The 20416-nt window shown below is 38.4% G+C and overlaps 1 protein-coding gene across 1 annotated transcript; it reads right to left on the bottom strand.

Annotated features, from left to right (window-relative positions):
- Positions 1–1689: 1689 nt before the first annotated feature.
- On the bottom strand, positions 1690–16792 carry CLUL1 (clusterin like 1). Its single transcript, XM_027676139.1, has 9 exons — positions 16693–16792; positions 15670–15779; positions 14221–14369; positions 12223–12390; positions 9820–10264; positions 8547–8684; positions 5298–5512; positions 4029–4199; positions 1690–2210 (listed from the first exon to the last, which is right to left on the bottom strand). The coding sequence occupies exons 2-8, from the start codon at positions 15770–15772 to the stop codon at positions 4032–4034; spliced, it is 1386 nt and encodes a 461-aa protein (XP_027531940.1). The 5' UTR covers positions 15773–15779; positions 16693–16792; the 3' UTR covers positions 1690–2210; positions 4029–4031.
- Between the last annotated feature and the right edge of the window lie 3624 nt (positions 16793–20416).

The raw sequence follows: 20416 nt of genomic DNA, 5'->3' as shown, positions 1-20416 counted from the left end.
GCTCTCTGGGCTCATTGCGTGCTGGAAAGTGCTGATGGCATTTTTCATCTGCCTCCCTCTCTCTGCAGCCTCAGGCATCGAGTTTCAGAGCTAAACAAGACCAAAGCCTTCAGCTGGGCCTGGCAGGCCACACACATCTGGCACTGGATCCCCCCCAGCTGGGGGGATATCCCGAACCACCAAAGCCCTGGGTGCAACCTGGTGCCAGCCTCCTGTGTCCTTGGTGTGGTGCCCCTGCAGTGCTATGCCCCAGGCACAGCTCATCCTCCACATTTCAGCAGTGTTACCTTGACCTGAGCTTCTAAAGGACATGGAGGTGCTGGAGTGAGTGCAGATAAGGGTAATGAAGCTGGTGAAGGGTCTCAAGCACAAGTCCTACAAGGACTGGCTGAGAGAGGCGGTGTTTAGCCTGGAGGAGGCTCAGGAGTGACCTTATCATTCTACAGCTACCTGAAAGGAGGTTGTATCAAGGTGGGGGTCAGCCTCTTCTCCCAGGCAAGTAGAGCAAGAGGGCATGGTTTTAAGCTGTGCCACGGGAGGTTAGGTTGGACATCAGGAAGAATTTCTTCACAGAAAGGCTGATTAGACTTTGGAAAGGACTTTCCAGAGAGATGGTGGTCACCATCTCTGGAGGTATTTAAGGAAAGACTGTACATGACCATGGTCTAGTTGACATGGTGGTGTTTGGTCATGGGTTGGACTCGATGATCTCAGAGGTCTTTTCCCACCTTATTGATTCTGCAATTCTTTGAAACCAAGATCCTTTCATGCCATACCTTGTCATTCTGCTGCGTATTGTACTGACACATTTGCTTTCTCACTGAGGGTAATACTCAGCACTCACTTTTATTGAGTCTCATCTTGTTGATCTCAGCTTCTCCTGTGTCTCAGTGTCATTTTGCATCCTGACTTGTGTCTGATTGCAGCTGTTCCCAATGTGGTGTCCCCTGAAAATTTCCTAGGTATAATCTCTGCTAGTCAGAACAAACTGACTCTTCTCTGAATATTTCTTTTTTAGTATCTCTTAGAAGTCAAGCATTTTGTAAGAGTCGCTTATCTCTCAGATAAAGCCTGGCTTTCTGACCACTGGTGTGATTACAGGAGTTATGACTGCTAATCTCTCACGATTAGGAGCCTGTAATACAGGTATATAAGATGGAAGTTAGGGAGAACAGAGGACTGTGGATTAGAAAATGCTACTTTTCCTTGCAGCAGGCAGAAAATCATCTTTCCCACAATTTAAAACAATTAAATGGCCTTTTTCTTGTATAAATTTGTATACTTACTTGTATGTACAGAAGTACAGGAAAACATAAAGTATAACTAGGGTGTGGATATTTTTCTATATTCATATCTAATATAGATGGTTTTGTACACTTTGAAATTAATACGATTTATTTGGCAGGGATACAGTTGAAAAAGGTGCATATATCTGTGTGCAAACAATGCTTAGAAATACTGAGCACAGCAAATGAAACTAAATCACCTAGAGCTCTGCTTCTACCTGAGTGATATATCAGTTCTTAACCTTTATTATAATTTACAAATACCATTGAAAGCTAATGTGTATAATTCTGGAAAAAATGAACTTCTTTACTGATAAAGGCTGTTAGTTAATTAAAAAATAAACTCCAGAGGCAAACTACAAGTAAGAAATGCCAAAGGCAGAAAACTTACTCAGTACTGCATATTCAGAAAAGTCATTTAATGTACACAATAAACATCAAAAGCAACTGAAAGAAGAAATGGAACATTTTCATCACAAAATAATATGCTACATTCATATGGAAATCTGGTTGATTCAAACTTAGCTGAATGTGCAACATCTGTAGGGACCAATCCTGAAAATGATTAAGAATGCGCTTGAATTTAAGCATGCAAATAGAAATTACTTGTATGCTTACGGCTGATTATTTTCTTAAATATTTGGATAACCAGAGCCATAGCTCGTTATCAAAGATTACCTAATTTACAACATAAATAACATTTTATTTAAATAAATGAATATTAAGATGGATTTGTTTTGGTTTTAATTTAAAAGATTTCTACAGTCTTTGGTTGATAGCTCATATGTCACAGTATTTACTAAGCAAAATTTTATTTATATGCAACTATTTTAACCATAGTAATTTAACAATTAGCTGTATGTTGAGCGTAGGGGTATTTCAGCCATAGTGGTCAAGGAAGAAAGATTTCACACATCTTCTTTCCTAGGAGGAAAACAACAAAAAAAAAAAAGAAATTATACATTTTGGTTTTGGACTGAGAAAAATATGTTAGAAAAATTAGTATATGTGGAATGTATCAGTGCCCTACTATAGAAACATAAATAACATAAAAACGAAAGAGAAATGGATTTTTTCCTCTTTTTTCGTTCTTATAGATCTTTCCACTTTCTTATAGACTTTTACCTCTTTTTTTTATCATCACATTTTCATGTAAATGTGTAATCTTGTGCAAACTCAACGTAAAATGGTAGTGTGATTTGGAAATCAATGCCACTTACTTTTCTCAGGTATGAAATGGCTACACAAGATATGTTGCTCAGAAAAATCAGACTAAAATTCAGGCTAAAAATCATAATCAGACTAAGGAAATAATTATTCTCATTATTAGGCCTTGAAGATTAGTATTCCATGATCCGAAAGAGTGTATATTGTCAATAAGTGCATATCAATTACAGGGAATTTCGAAGAAAGTTTTTACAGAAACTGTTTGAACATTTTATTTGATATGTTTGTAAATATTAGACATGTTTGTATTTTAAATATAATATACTCATCATTTCACCAATATTTACCTAAACAAAGTTCATGCTGAGGCTTATTATATTATGCCTAAATTCTGCAGCCCACCTCAGCCTCTCTGGTGGGAATGATTTCTTTCATCTGTTTAAAAATTGTATGTCTAACCTCAAAAGAATAACCACAGTTATTCTTTTGAATACTGAAATTTTCTTCATCTACTTTGTTAATGTTGAATGCTTTTTACACGCCTCCTCAGACTTCCCTGTGTGTTCAGGTCATGCTTCAATTGCTGAGTTGAGGATATCAGACACCCAATGATCTAAAAGGGAGCTGTGTCCAAATCTAGTCCTATTCAGAGGACTGGGGGGACAACGTAGTGATTTGCCTAAAGGTCTCATGCATCTTGCAGCTCTGTCCCCTGGTAAAGCCACTTGTAAGAGGTCACTAAACCTGTGCATCCCAGGGCCCCCTGGGAAGGAAAACCCAGGGAAGGGTGGCTTACAAGCCGCACAGCAGCATGATGCCACCTAAACCCACCCCATCTTTCCTGGAGATTCCCTGTCGGGTTAGAGATTATGTACCATTTTTTAATCCCTGCCTGCCTGCCTGCCTGGTTCTTCCTTCCTCATCTGGAAATCCCTTAAACATGAAGGGAGACTTCTACAAAAATGGTTAGAAGCCTGTGAGAAGGATCTTTCTGTGCATGTTCCTGCAAGTTGAACTGCAGATTCTGTTTACTCTGTTAATCTGAGCAGTGATGCTAATGGAGAAATGTTATGATAAGACAGATCTTTCAAGTCCTGGGGGTAATTCTCACTTTGCAGTCCTTTATCATGAAAAATAATACAAGCATGCTCTTAAACACCACTGAAAATAAAAAACATAATGAATAGTGGCAATTCCAGTTCGTTCATGATGAATAAACACAAAGACGTGGGTTTTGATGCCAAGACAGTGGACTGTGATTGTGAGGCAATTCTTTTCTAAAGAAATATTTATCATCATGTTACCTCATCCCAGATGTTACTTAAAGATCTAGGGTTTCACAGTTAAATAAGTCAAATCATTTAATATCATTGTGTCTGTGTTTGCAGGCTAGAACATTGAGTGTTTGTTTCTGTTTTCCATAACGCTTCTGTTTGTCTTAATCAATATGTCGTTTCTGAGGAGGCAGTCTTGTATATACCATGACTGAATTCTGTTCCAAGTAAAGTTTATTGCAATGTAAACACCTGTTAGGAAGAATTGTGTTTTCCATGAAAGGAGAAAGAAGGAACTTACCACTTAAAAATTCTGCTTATACAGTTGCAGTGCTTTCCCAGCTACATATTCAATGAATTCAGCACTCTCTGGGTCTAAATTGGGAGGAACTTTAATGGTGAAAGTAGGAGAAGTCAGAATATTCACATCTACCACAGTTTCATTTTTACTGGAGGGATCCCCAGGTACCACCTAGAAGAAATCAGTACTTTAGACTCTACAAACTACTGAGTACTTTCAGTTTTGTTTATACCTACTGTGCCCACTGTCTTTAATAAGGGAAAATTAAATAGAGGAATAATTTAGACCTCTCTACTTTCTTTAAATTGCTTTCTTCTGAAAAGACAGTGGGTGTCTGAATTAATGCCAAAGCTTATTGTAGGTGGTGGAAAGAGCTGACATGGCAATGCAAGACTGTGTTAAAGCACTGCATGTTAATATTTATACCATGAACTCCATCTATAAAGAATTTCTCCTAATGAAAACTTGTAAGTTGTCCCACTAATTTCAGTACAACTTTTGTGTGGTTGAAGTTATTTATTCCTTTGTGTTTTTCTAAACTAGGCTTAGTTCTGTAGCTTTATTTTCCTCAAACAGATAGTTCAGACTGAGTTGGGAAAGTGTGCCTGTCCCCTTGTACCTACTTTGTGCTTTATTTTTTGTAGTTTGCACCATCATTTTGTATAGTTTTTGCAGTAATAGTAGTACATTGTATTTCTGTGTAGGAAAGGAGAATTTGTCCCTTGCCCAGGAAAATTGATTGAATTTACCTAGGATGTATTCTGCTGTGTGAGATACAATTAATCATGATGTATTTATTGGAATATTGACAGATGCTGTCAAACATATGCAGCTTCCACTGCAAGAATCTGTCTAACATTTGCCTTCTTTGAACTTTGGAATATATAGGTACAAACACAGACAGATAGCTAGATATTCATTGATCCAATAAAGATGTGTTACTGACTGGTGCAGTGCAATTTATCTGTGAAGGTAATCTGAGGCCAGTCAAAGCTACTAGTGTCAATTTACTCTTATCAGACAGTGATTCAGCTTAGCCTGTCAGCCATGCATCAGGCTGAAAGGATTTAGAAGAAAATAGTTTCTAACCTCAGGAGTTTCAGCTCATCAAAAGATTATCGAGCATACACAAATTCAAAATAAATAGGAATGTTGTGTTGTACAACTAGACATTACACATGTACAAACATCCAAAACCCCCAAGAACATAAATATGAGCAAAGTGCAGGTCAAAGGCAGCAATAACTCCCTTCAGAAGACAACCCTTACCTTAACTATATTGAAAATGCTTTCTGGTCCGATGGTCATGTTGGATAACTCAGACACCCACCCAAATCTTTCTTTCATTTTGGTCAACAAGTAGGAAGTGTCTTCTGTGTGATGCCGAACCACCTGGAGAATCTGCTCATACTGCTCCCCTGAGAGATTAACCAGCTTAAAGGCTTCATCAAACTTTATGTGCAGCTCAGGAACGTTTGGGCAATCTGTTAGAAAATACAGTATTATGTTTTGTACTTTGTCTCTTCTATCTGAAGTAATGAAAACTGTAAAAAAGTCCAACAAGGGGGCATGGTTTGGGTTGGTCTTTAAATAATGCTGAAAAAAAAAGAATAATTTTTCCTTACCTCTTTTGGTAGATTTAGTTTAGGCTCACAATGACTAAAAGGATTTATTATCCTATTTATTATATTACAATGACTTACCAAGTAGTTTAAGGTTTATATTGTATTTCATGGCTATAGATTTTCTCTTATGCTAAATAGATTTGGTAGATTTTGCATACAGCAACATCATAATCTCCTTATACATTATGGGGGTTTTTAATTGCTCATATTCCATTATCAATCTATCCCAGGTATATAAACTGCAAAGCAGGGATTGGGGGAGCAAAGTTCCTCCCTCTGGAAGAGAAGATCAATTTTGAGACCATAGGAGGTACCTCAATATATGCATGTAAGTCTGTGGGACTTGATGAGTCCTGAGGGAATGGACCAATGTAGTAGCCAAACCACTCTCCATGATATATGAGAAGTCATGGCAGACAGGTGAAGTCTCTAGTGACTTGCAAAAGGGAAATATTGCACTATTTTAAAAAAGGGTAGTAAGGAGTACCTTGGGGACTGCCGCCCTGTCAGCCTCACCTCTGTGCCTGGAAAGATCATAGGAGAGATTCTCCTAGAAGCTCTACTAAGGCACATGGAGAACAGGGAGGTGATTTGGGACAGCCAGCACAACTTCACCAAGTGCAAGTCCTGCATGACCAACCTGGTGGCCTTCTATGATGGAGTGACTACATCAGTGGACAAGGAAAGGGTTAGAGATGTCATTTATCTGGACTTCTGTAAAGCCTTTTATGTGGTCCCCCACAATATTCTTCTCCCTAAATTGGAGAAAGATGTATTTGATGGGTGGACTGTTTGGTGGATGAAGAATTGTCTAGTTAATCAGATCCAGAGGGGAGTGGTCAACAGCACAGTGTCCAGATAGAGATCAGTGACTAGTTATGCCCCTTGGGGGTCTGTGTTGGGACCAGTACTGTTTAGTGTCTTCATAAATGACATCGACAATGGGATTGAGTGCACCCACAGCAAGTTTACGGATGACACCAAGCTGAATGGTGCTGTTGACATGCCTGAAGGATGGGACACCATCCCGAAGGACCTGGAGGAGCTGGAGAAGTGGGCCCATGGGAACCTCATGGGGTTCAACATGACCAAGTGTACGGTGCCGCAACTGGGTTGATGCAACCCCCAGTATCAACGCAGACTGGGGGATGAGGGGATTGAGAGCAGCCCTGCCAAGAAGGACTTGGGGGTGCTGGTGGATGAGAGGCTGGATATGAGCCAGCAATGCACGCTTCTTCCCAGAAACCCAACTGTATCCTGGGCTGCATCAAAAGAATCATGGTCAGCAGATCACTCCACTCTCATGAGACCCCTGGAGTACTGCATGCAAGTCTGGAGTCCTCAGCACAGAAAGATATGGACCTGTTGGAGCAAGTCCAGAGGAGGGACACAAAGATGATCATAGGGCTGGAGCACCTCTCTTAAGAGGAGAGACTGAGAGACTTGAGGTTATTCAGCTTAGAGAAGAGAAAATTCCAGGGAGACTTACTGTGGCCTTTGAAGAAAATTTGTGGCCTTCAGTACCTGAATAAGGACAAACTTCTTATCAGGGCCTGAGGACAAGGGGTAATGACTTTGAACTGAAAGAGGGTGTATTTAGACTAGATATAAGGAAGGCGTTTTTTACAATGAGGGTGGTAAAACATGGAAACAAATTGCCAAGAGAGGTGATAGATGTCCCATCCCTGGAAACATTCAAGGACAGATTGGATGGGGCCCTGAGCAACGTGATCCAGATAAGTATGTTCCTGCTCATTGCAGGATGCTCAGACTAGATGACCTGTAAAGGTCCCTACCCAGCCAAACTATTCTATGATTTTATGTCACAGGTTATTACAAGAAAGCCTGTAATGTATGTTAGTATTACTGTTGAATGTTAAGACCTAATATTTATCTAACAATAACTAGACATCATCTTCAATGAATTCAGAACTGAAGATTCCTGGGGTTTTTTTTACTAGAATATGGATATTAAACAAGAACATTTTATTAAACCTATACAAAAATTACTCCAGAAAAATTCCATTTGTTTTCTGTGCAATAATATTGTCAAGGGACACCTTCAGGCTGATAATACAGTAATCACAGATACAAACTGGTATCTGTAATACACGGGTGTAGATAAAAAAAGATATTTTTAATGGTCTGATATTATTTTCAAAATGCGTCAGTGTATCATTAATATTTGCCACACTGGAGATATTCTGAAGACATTTGAGTTTAAGCATGTTCTCTGGCTTTTAAGACCTAAATAATTATAGAAATACAGATGTGTTATGCTGCAGTGGGAGTTCTAGATGATGCAGTCTGAATTTTTTTCAGGTGCCCATGAAGGGCACATACCAGGGCTCTGCCATCTCCTTACATACTAACATGAAATCCCCTTTTTGTCAGCCCTGTTTGCTGACATCGTTCAACAAAGAATAACTACAGGCTCTTGCTTTCCTTGTGAGGAGCTGAGTGTTATCTGATGTTACACCTGATTGTCAGCAGGAGAAGCAAGTGTCAGGAGTTTGAGCTTCTCCTCACTTTCTGCTCAGCAGTGCTCCACCCAGGCAGGATCGATTGCTGCCTGACATCTTGTGTCTTTGCAGGATGGTCAGCTCTAACAAAATATCGGTGTTTTGTTATAGGCTGTGGAACTTGTCTTTGGACCACCAGCGGTATGTTAACAACTGAGTTATAGTGACACTCTGTGGAGACAGTGGGGAAAGCTAATTGAAATCATCTGGACTGAGGAATGGTGATTGTACCCGTAGTTACAGTAAAAACTCAGTGATTGAATATTAATTCCAAAAATATGAAGACAGTGCAGTAGAAAATGACAGCCTCAAAATCTACAAACCAGTAATCAATGCATTACAGAAGAAAAACAAGAAAAATAGCTCTTTACCGTGCAAAAGATTGTCTTGACATTTCTGACATCTCTCATGAAACTGTGGGCATCCAGAGGAGTTCTCCCGAAGCTCCCTGCACTGAGGTCTCTGGTGCCCTGGCACAATTTTTGAGAACATGCCACTTTTGTCAGGATCTGCAATGAAGTCATAGTATTTTTAGACTGCCATTAAGCTTAGAGTCTTGAAAAATACACATTCATTACCTAGTCTGAGTTTTTTCAAGGAATTCGTGCCACTGTAGTATATTCCCTAATAAAGACATTGTAGTGTATTCCCCACTAATAAGCAAAAATTGCTAATATTATTACACATTATTTGTTTCTACAACATCTGTGTTCTGGTAAGATCTTTTTGACCCTTAGAAGTCAAGATGTTTCATAATCACATACAGCTAGATGAGAGCACAGTACCAAAACTTATTTCTGAGGTGACATGGCTCCTGATACAGAAAAAAATTTTTGAAACTCTGTTGAATAATCACTTAGCTTCATGTTTCCTGATGATCATATAATGGTTATGTCACCTGCCACTCAGGGTTATGGCATGTGCTCACTGCGATCTCCTTATAGACAGGCACCAGCATGTATTTAAATGATGCTTGTTTTACTTTTTCACAAGTAAAATATAAAGCTTATTTGTATTCTAAAACTTGGCCATGTTTCTTTCCCTTCACTGAGAGTTATCACCAGTGGTATGCCCAGAATTTTCTGGTCACTGAAAAACCTGATGGCTGGTCTTTATTTGACTGGTATTTGATTGGCACATTACATTGCTGCAATAGACTGGAACTTGCAGCTGTCAAGCTGAACTTAACATCATTTGGCAAGGGCAGGGATATGTCTTGTCATCTCATGGTATTAATCTAATTTTTTAGAATTGTTGACCTGTCAATAAGAGATGATACAAATCATATCCTGACAAATGCTGAGATTGAATGTGTCAGTCAGCCTTATGAAAACCTGCATCTGTCCTGAATGCAGGGGCTCCTGAGGAACTCCCGCAAATGGTTTGAGAAGTGCCGTGAAAATCAGGCTGTGTAGGATCCACAAGTCTCCCTGCAATATTTCTCTGAGATTTCTGGGTGACTTGTTCATTTAACTGATAAAAATTATCTTTGCCCCATGTCTCTTTAACCAAGAAAACCTCCAGGGCTTCCTTACAGTATCTCACACTAACATAATGGAAACTGAATCATTAACCATAGTTTAGCAATCTCAAAATGTTTGATGTCATTGACAGTGCAGTTGGTTTTCATTTTCTAACACTTGCCTTTGGTTTGTTCTGGCAAATCTCTTCTATAGTCTCTGTATTCATCAAATACATCGGTAATCACCTCACTGACACCTTCAAACACGGTCCTACTGAAATCAAAAACTATCTGTAAAAAGCCAGGCATAGCCCAGCCTTTCTGTGAGCTGTCATTTCTGGTGGTGTCCTCAGGTAAAGCTGGCATACTGGGGGACTCATTCAAGTCCAGATCAGACATGAAATATGTCTGAAAAGACTGGTCAAATTCTTTTTGCATGTGCTTGAAAAAAATGAAACTTCTGTCAAATATCGAGCCCACATCTGATAATAGTTGGCTAAATAAATCTTCCATTTTTACTAGCTGGGTATCTTCTTTCTCAGACTTTTCATTAAACTGGATGTCTTTTCCTTGATCCTCATGAAAAGTGAAAATGAGTGGAGGTATTTTCCTCAAAAAATCTTCAACCTGTGTATGAGAAGGAGACAGATCAGCTGCCTGACAAGTTACCAGTTTGTCATCTCTCAAGCTCTAATTTTTCTTTTTCGAACACCCATAGAAACAATTACCTCTTAATAACTACAAACAAAGCATATTCTCTGAAGTAATTTAAGACACTAGACCCTAAAGAGTGGAAGTACATTCAATCTAAATCATTAGCATTAATTTTACTCCAAATCAGATCTGGAGTAAAAAGGTTACCAGTTGCCCTTTAATCTGTGCAGGCTCAAAGTATCAGCATTCGCATTTCTTCCAACAAACAATTTGGAAAGATGTGAGATGCATTTCTGTGTACTTATGTGCAGTGTAGGGAACAGAAGGTGATTGTTCTTGCCATGATTTGTAAAAAGCCTACCCACTCTCGCCAATGGGCAAGTCCTCACGCCCTTCTGCAAACTGAAACCCAGCAAAATCAAGAGAGCAGTGACTCTCAGTCCATGATTTGGTGATGGAAGAGTCCGAGTGTCAACTCTGCTATACAGGGTTCCCAGTTCCTCAGCCACTGGTCTCAGCCACTGGTTCCCCGCTCTGCTTTAAGCCACCCCGCTCTGCTCTCAGCCACTGGTTCCCCCCTCTACTTTTCCCTGAGCCAATGGAGTGTTTTTTGGAGTCACGTTCCACGGCATTAGGAAACAGTTAAGCATTGAGAAGCACCCTGCTAAACGCATACACATAGATATAGACAGATATACATATACATTTAAAAAAAAAAATCATATCATCATCTCGATCTGACCGCTAGTGCAGCTCAGAGTGAAGGTGAACTGTGAAACGGCACTGCAGGAACAGCCTAAGCCAGTGTTGCCCCCTCTGCCTGTGTGTCCTCACCCACAGCTATCCTCTTTGTCCTTTTTTTGTTTTAATTATTTAGGTCATATCACATTTTCTTACTTTGAATGCTTCAAATAAGGCATATAGCTCACTGAGGAAGTTACCAAGAGGGTCAAAGACAGTGACAGGGTGGTATATAACTTTTGCTGCAATAATTTCAGCATCCACGACTTCTTGAAAGTCCAAGAGATACATTTGAGGTATCCATGAGTAGTATCTAAAAAGCTAAAAGTATCACCAATAGTCTTAAATTTAGTATCTCCTGCATTTTAACCTGAATTAGTTTAAGAATATACACAAATGTATACACTTCTGCTCCAAAGCTTGTCTGAAACACAGTATGTTTAATTTTTAAGTTATTATATTTCAACACATGGGGTGTGAAAGCCAGGTAATCTGGCTAACATTTCAGTAGCAGTAATTGCAGTATTGTTTGTTAAGCTACACTTAAAGTGTGTGCCCAAACAAAAAGAAAAAAGTGATTACAATTTTATTAAATCTGTAATAATAATAATTTACCAGCCAGGAAAGCATATTTTATTTCTGGTAGAATTAGGGGAATCTCCCTTAGTGACAGGTTCCTTTATTAAAAAAAAACAGTTAAACATTTTAAAGCTTTTTTGTTACTTCAAGAGTTGATTTAAAATAAGTATAGGAAAGAATGATATTGTATAAGTAGGCGATTTTTTTTTCCAATGGAATTTTGCTAACTATATCTACACTTTTATCTTGGATGATTTTCAGATGGACCATAAAGAATCTACTTGGTAGTTTTTACAAATAGTTATTGACTATCCTAATGTAAGTCCTACTGTGAGAGGAAACATTGTATATCTGTGATGAGTCGGTTGGAGTCAGGGGAATAATCAGTGTCCATGGAATCTCGCCAGGGTGCAACTGAACTCATTTTGGCTCAACGTCCAATCACATATAATCTCTGTCATATAACTTCACATTTCCATACCCTCCAAATCAAATTAATTTTAGTAACCTGATATAACTACAGATTTAGGTATTGAGAAAATAAAATGTGCTATATCTAAAACTCTTAGGTGAATTCAAAAGTATTCTCTGGATACAAAGTTTCTTCCTACCTTTCTTTTAAAGGTTGACACACCACGCTTGCAAGTTGTATAGTATCTCATGCAGGTACTTTCTAAACAAGATTCACATTCATCCCATAAATTTTTCAAGGCTACTTGACATTGTCTTTCTTCTTCTTCCAATCTTGCCTTTACTTCATCCATAAGTCGCAAGGCTTGCTAAGTAAGAGAAAGATTCAGTTGAGGGTAATTTTCAGATTAGTGTTCTAAGTACTTATCCCAGTGTTGATCACTCATTTTGACTATTTTGGGGTCCTTTTCTTTGCTAATGCCTAACCATTAGGGTAAGTTGTTTTCTCAGCTGCAATCACTTATGGAGGGAACTGAAAATTGAAAACCTTTTTCTTATAGGATTTTTCTGATGTTGTTCTCTCAGGGGGCACAGCCTACAGAAACAAATGGATCTCTACAGTCTACCAGGATCTTTAATGTAATGAAAAAAGCCACACAACTTTCTGTGCAAGAAGAATTCAACCTCCCACATGGTCGTGTGCTCAACTTGTATGATTTTTTTCATGTCATCTGAACGGTATTCATCTGTTCCACTAATAGTGCCTTTCTCTATTCTTTAAGGGATTAATATTCCGTGAGGCTAGGTCCTTGCCATACATAAAGTCTTTCTCTAATGCAGAAATATATGAAAGTATAGCATTTCTGCTGTTTGGGGGTATACTAATCAAAACACTGTAGCAAGGGATTTTCTTCCTGCTCTTGTGTGAGGCACTCCTTCCATAATGAAGGGAAACAAGATGCATTTTACAATGCTGCTTCTATTTACTGGATCCTTCTTCATCAGGTGGAGAACAAAGCTGAGCAGATCAGAAACAGCATTTTTGGAATAGACTTGGCAATGGAAAGACAGAAAAGTTCTTCCTATTGAAGTAGATTGCACATCATTAATTTCTCTCTGCAATTGCAACATATTTTAATAGTTTAGGTTTCCAAACAGTGTTCCAAGTTGTTCCTAAGTATGAGAGAAACCTTTTAATTGGTTGGGCTTATTCATTTTGGCAGCATTTCAGTAGGGAAGAGGCTCATAGAAAAGAAAACTTCTATCAGAATGTTCTTGTTGGAGACAGCAACTGCGATCTTCGTAATCTATGTTTAGTTATTTTCTGGTCTTTCTAATACATTTATTCAGTGTTTTATGAACTCTCACTGTCAACGTAAGCTCTGTATAAATGAAATCATCAAATAAGAGCTAACAAGAGTGTTGATTGTGAGAGTGCAGTGGTGTTCCTAAAGATGCTAGAAAGCTGTCAGGTACTTTTTGGCTTGCTAATATGAATAGTTTAAACTAACTATCAGGTGTCAGGCCAAGAGGGAATTTTCCTTCAACTTCATTGAAACCAAAAGCTAGGATCTTTGTATTTTTTTTTCTATACAGTAATCTCTGTTTATTCAGATCATCTGAGCACATGGCTCTGAGCCTAGGCATTGCACTACGACATTGGAAATTTCCCTGATTCACTGTACTTTCTCTAGAGCATGTTATCATTTGTGGCTTTGATTTTTTCCTCAAGGTCTGAAGTTTGCCAAGCAAGCTGGGAAACATCTTGTGACCTCAGGTATTCAGAGACAAGACAGGCGGAGCTGCTGACCTTCCACACAAAACACTGTCACACAGTTGCCTGCAGTTGCCTTGGTGTGAATTCAGTGAAGTGGTGCATTTTTAGAAATGAGCAGTGAGTGCGATTTTCTTCTGATAGTAAGACAAAGGGGCAGAAGCAGGTTTTCTATCAATCCTATGATCACGTAAGAGATGTATGCTGCTTAAAGTGTACATACAATGTGATTTACATTCTCTCCAGAAAAGGGAGAGAACAAGGGATCCCGTGTCTGTTGCTTATTGGCCTGAGCACAATGGCATGCTGTACTACTTCCAGGAGGGAGGCTAAATCCTTGTACAACCTGCCTCATCTTTGATTAAAAATAGCTGCAAGATAACAAAAACACAACAAAAAAAAGCCCCAGATGCACTTATATTACCTGTTTTTCTTCACTGCTCTTCTTCAAGGTTTTCATCAGATCTATGTGCTTATCTTCATTTCTTTCCATCATAATTTTCATCTGCTTAATACCAATCAAAGCTTTCTTTACCTCTTCATCTACATACTTCTCTCCAACTTCAGATAATTCTAAAAAAAGCCAAATTATACAGTGACTTAATCAGATTTTAACACTATTGCAAATTGTCATGCACTGCTGATGAAGGAGAATGAAACAGCTCTATGTTTCCCTACAGTGGCAGAGCCAAATCTTGACATGGTGAATGCTGAATAACACTGAGCCAAGACATTTTCCATCAGATAAGAATATGGCCCAGAGCCTTTGCAAGTATGTAACTCAAACTATATATTTGACTGTGCCACTGCTGATTACTGAATCCCAGAACAGTTGAGGCTGGCAGGCAACTTTGGAGGTCATTGAGTCCAGCCCCCCTGCTTAAAGCAGCATCAACTAGAGCAGTTTGCTCTAGTTGCTCCAAAACCTCATCCTGGGTTTTGGGTATCTCCAAGGATTACCCATCAGTTTTCTAATGACATAATCTATATATTTATCTCTGATCTGATAGCAGCCTGTGATAGCTTCCCTTTACATCTTGAAAATGTAGATTACAGGTGCCTTCAACCTGTTTTCTAGACTTCCGGTGAAGCAATGATCATTTTTGGTGAAAGCCTGGGCTGGCCCACATGTTGCACCTTGAAGCTGTCCATGATTGCCTATCCTTTATCTGTATTTGTTCCCTTTGTGGAAATACCCTGAATATCACTGGAGCTACATAAAATAAGTAAAAATCCCATCACCCTGAGAATGCCAAAAGCACATGTCAGTAATTTCTTCCTTTGTATCTTTTTTCCTCACACCTAACTTTTTTTGTTTGTTTGTTACAGAAATATGACTAATATAGACTGAAACAAAAAAATATTTAATGGCTGATCCTCTTGGGGCTTCTATCAACAAAATAAAGTGATGCTTAGGGATGTGTATATGCAGAATAACTGCTATTTTCCAAAATAAGTAATTTTATTTAAATTATTTGTAAAAGCCACCTTTCAGCAAAGTGTATAATTGTGAACATTTTCAAGGATCATTTAAACAAAAAAAATAGTTCAAAATCTGTTGAATTTTTAGTTCAGTTTATATTCTAATGATCTATGAGAGACCAAATAAACTATAAATATCCTGTAAATACTTTTTTTTTTTTTTGCAAGGAGCTGCTTATCTGTTAATCCCTTTACTTTCTCATCCTGCTTGTTCTTATCTCCCATTGTGTGGGGAGGGGTGCACGCAGTCAGGTTTTTTATGGTTTCTAAGCTCCATGCATCAAAGTAGAACATCTTGATGCCAGTGAGTGTGGAAGTCAAAATGCACTAGCCAACTGAGGACCAGGGCCCAGGGCCCTCCAGCACACCCCAGAAAGAAAAGCATACGTACGCTTCAGGTTTTCCCGGAGATTCATTTCCTCCTGCTTTGTTGGTGCACACTGATGACCATTCAGCCATAGCATATATATTATAAATATCCAAGAGGACTTCATGTTCTTTCTATTAAAAAAGCAGGTCAGTGCAGTTAAATGTAAATATTGTCATGATGTTCAAATGCCTACATGCAATGTTTGCTAAGTGTTATACAAGTTCCCATTATTTTTGTCTTTAACTATGGTTTCTAAGATTTATAGCATACATCTAAATGCTACTCTTAGTGAAAACACGAGTAAGAAGCTTGACCTCATTTATAATTATCTATTTAGATTAATTAGATGAATTCCAGTGGGTTTGCACGGTGGTTAACAGAATCAGGACATATATATATAAAACCAAAAGCTTATGCAGCTCAGTCTGTCCCTTTTCTAACTTGTGGAAAACACTAGTTACTGATTTCACACTGTGTCCTTAGTTTATAGCATAAATGCATCCATGCTAAACAGTATTGTCAATTTTAAAAAGGGAAATTTCTGGAATGTTATTTCCTTCCTTGTGTCCAAATATGCGATTCCTTTCATTGTCCTTCAAAACAAGACATATTATTTGAGATGTAATAATAGGTGTGCCAAGAAATTGGCAATTAGATCAGTTTTGTAAACAAACAGATCAGCAGCTGAAAGAAATTCTAACAAAATAAGGGAAAGAAATGTCATTTGCTTTATTTCCCTCCTAAAAGCAGAGGAGAAAGGTTTATTTTTTAGAAATCATGCAACTACACCTCATAGTTCTCATCTGATTAAATGAACACAGTATTTAAGTGCCTTCTTGTTAGCCAATGTAGCCTTACTGGAGATGCAATTATCAGCCACAAGTGCATATGTAAATTAAAAGCCTGGATTTGTTTCTAGCCTGGATTTACTTCTATAGTTACTTGCATATTGTACCTTTACATTTATAGCGAAAGACCAAGTAACTTTGCAAAGAAATACAAAACCCCATTACCAAAGAAAAGTAAAAAACCCAGTATATTTACCATTAATACTGAAACACCTCTTCTGCAAAATTGCTCCCTGCGTCAGGAAGGGGTTGGGCTGTGCTCTGATCTAATTTCTGGGAGTGTCAGGGATTTTGCCATGTTCTACTTATCTGATGAGAGGTACTTAATCCTATTAACGGGACGTTTTGTCGTTAGGCTGGAGGATTTTGCGTGTGTGGGACTTCATGCTCATCTCTGTGGGCAAAACCACCAGGGGGAGTGTTGGGCAGAATTGCCTAATTTAATGTAATTTGGAACTGCTATTTTTCTGTAGTCAGTGGCCTTTTGTCTTACTAGCTCTTCCATCGTCTTACATTTTACCTTAGGAGACACTTGCAGCTTATGATATTAGTGAAATTGATACCATTAGTTTGGTTAAAAATAGCTTCCAACGTTTAATCTCTTCCGCATGGTTTTAGTTTGCTATAAAAACCACTGAATTATGTAAGAGCCTTTTTTGTATATCTTCTGAAGGTACAGGAGTTGAAAAAAAAAATCAGGAATCCAGATGCAGTCTGGCATATGAGTAGATTCTGAAATGAGATAAGAAATTTTTGGCATTTTGTACATCATTATACTTGCCAATGTTTTGGGGGTTTGGCCTGTTAATGTTATTTTCCTAAGGTATTCATGTCTGCAAAATATGTCTGAGATCTGTACAGAATACATCTGACCTGTACAGAGTTTTGTATACTTTGAAATGAGATATTTAAATACTAGTAGATTCTTGATATAAAATATGGGCAAATATTGTTAGCAAGTCATATCTCACATTGTGATATTCATCAATATTACTCCCTTGTAGTCAAAGAGGAGATGGGGAAAGTGGATGTCTGTAACAGCAGTTTGAAAGCATTCTTTTTTGTTTACCTCATGATTCATGAAAGGCAATTGATGATTGGTGGTTAAGATCAAGCATGATTAATGCTGCTTAGACAAGGGAGTTGAGGGGTTTATTTTTAAACATGCTATCAGGAAGAGTGAGGAACCTGTTAGCTCTAATGGGAACTGCAAGTTCTCAATTTGCATTAAAAATTAAGATAGATCCATTCTTATTTTCTGAAAATGATGAATGGAAGGGAATATGTGTTTTGTTGTAATCTATATGAACTGCTGTCTCATTGAAATGCTGCTAACTCCTTGACCAAGACTCATCACTACCCAAAACCTTTCAAGTTCTGTTTTATGGAAATACCATGCAGACACCCTTGCAGACTTTACAATCTCTTGACCAGACTGTTAAGCATTGCTAGGTCTTGGGGTGAAGTGGAAGGGGCAGTTTCTCTCTCTCTCTGAGCCTCATGCCTGGCTCAGGGGACAGTGAAAACAGAAAGCACGTTTGCACGAAGGAAGACCATCTATTACAAACATTTGTGAAATGTGTGTTATTAGCTTACACGTTTAATGAATCCTAACAAAGATTTTAATCTTTCAGTGCAAGGGTTTGTCCACTCATTTTTGACATTTATCTTTTTATTAATTTATTCATTATTTTCATTTTATTCATTTACTAGCAAAAGTTACTGCTGGACTTTCTCAACCTGACCCTATATAGAGAAAACTTTACTCAATCCAGAGCAAAAAGGGCAGTTTCAACACATCACTCATAGTTCACAGGAAACTGTGAGAAAGCAGGCAGCTTCAGCCCTGCAGGCTGAGAGAGCAGCACTCCTGCCCCAGCGGGGAGAGGCTGGAGGATGCCTCTGGCACAGATCCCACTGCTTATTTTCAGAGTTGTCCACCTTCTCAAGGTCTCTGTGGGGGTCTCTGTTCAAGCACATGCTTGCACCTTGCAAAGCCACTCCTTAAGCTAATGCTGAGACATGGAGTCCTGGTGTGTGTTGGGCTCCTTTTCTCAATTCACTTGATTTTGAACATTGCAAAGTGTCTTGCATCGTCGTGGATGTTACTCCTCACACTTACTATAACCATTATGTAACCACATGAAAATAGGCATTACTGTATATATCTATTTCTTTTTCCAAAACCATAAAATCCTAGTTCTTTGCTGTCATGTTTATTTCATAAATGTCTAATGACAGAAAGAGGAGGTCAAAGGAACCTGAGGACAAAACTGATTGAGCCAATATGTCTGTTAAAGTTAATCTTGAGCTTAACTTAATCTTTGAAGTGCACTTAAGAACCAAACACTGTTCCTGAAAGGCAATTGTTAGTTATGCTTACTCTGAAAATCTTTTCCTCTCTCATTTCCATTTTGAATTTAATTAAACAAAAATCTCACAGATAATACCTTCATGTTTCATATCAATTATCCACTCTCTTTTCTTTTAACATTTGAAATCCGATTTGCAGTGACCTATTGTGGAGATCTCCATTTTACATCTCAGCTTCCATGTTGAACAACTTCCTCCTAATATTTTATTTTCCTCTGAATTTGGGTGCTTCCATCAGCTATAGTATGCCACGTCATGACATGGGGCTGATGTTCAATTTTCACACTGTAATACAGGCAGATTATTCAGTGCCCACTGATGCTGTTGAAATTAATAAGGTACTCTTCTAATATTGAATCATGCTGGAGACGGTCTGAAGAAGGTCTTGTGAGCAAATTATAGAAAGTGTCTTATGTCCCACCCCAACTGTTATTTCACTATTACTGTATTTTAATTAAAATTAATATGTATATATTGAAAAAAATGGGGAAATAGCTTGGAAAAGCATTTCAATTAAAAAAAGCTTTTTGCAAGATACTGATAAATTGAAAAGTAAATAACTGTAACAAGATATATAGACATTGAGCTTGAACCTAGCTGAACTTGAGCGATGAGAGTTGTAGCTGCTTTGTGGATTTTCCTTAGGTCCTGTTGGATGACCTCCATGAATGTGTAACATTTTTTCACCATGTACTGTGACTTCTCCCTCTTTGTTGATCCATTCCACCTGGCAGGATTAAGCATCAAGAAATATGCTGAAATGGAATTTCCTGTGTTATACATTGGCTGTAGGATTTTGTTCCAGTTATATATTTACACAATTATTTGCTGTTTGGAAGAGTTGTTTCCTACTATGCTACACATTTCCTACACATTTCTTTCTGAGCTAGGCCAGTCATGTAGTGATCAGGCTGAAAATACCTGTACATATTTATGGACTCTATGAGTCATGTAAAGTGCTACATATTGACATTAAATCTCTTGATAGTTGTATTAAATAGTCCCCAGTTCTACAAAATCATAATTAGCTTTATTTGGAAGTGCACTATTAGTTCCACTGCTTTCAATTGAAATTAAATCCTAGTGGGGGGTTATGGTGTAATTACATGGCTAATCTAAAGCATGCACAAAGCTTTGCTAGCACTTAGTATGGGGTTTAAGGCTATAGAATTGAACTTTTGTTTGTAAAGGTTTCTTGTTTTGGTTGGGGTTGGTTTTAATCCTTTCCAGTACTTCAGGAGCCCCTGAGTGGTTTCTGCTTTCTACTGTATTTCAAACGCAGTCTGCCTTTGAGCTCTACCTGACTAGATGAAGTTAGGAACCAAGGCTCCCTCCTTAGCCTGGAGGGAGAGATGCTCTCAGTTATGCTGGAAGGCCTCAGATGAAGGAGCTGAGGCTGCATTAAGTTGAATAGTTACAGTTAGTCTAACTTACACATCTTGCAAAAATACCAGCTCAGGCCCCCAGAGTAGCACAGCTGCGTTAGCATGACAGGATCCCAAAGTTCATGAGCCCTGAAGCTCAGTCAGGCTGACACAATTACTCTG

This window comes from Neopelma chrysocephalum, unplaced genomic scaffold (genome assembly GCF_003984885.1).
Source record: "Neopelma chrysocephalum unplaced genomic scaffold, ASM398488v2 Primary Assembly neopelma1_22, whole genome shotgun sequence".
NCBI lineage: Eukaryota > Metazoa > Chordata > Aves > Passeriformes > Pipridae > Neopelma > Neopelma chrysocephalum.
The sequence above is the reverse complement of the archived record's forward strand: the minus strand, read 5'-3'. Positions and strand labels throughout refer to the sequence as shown.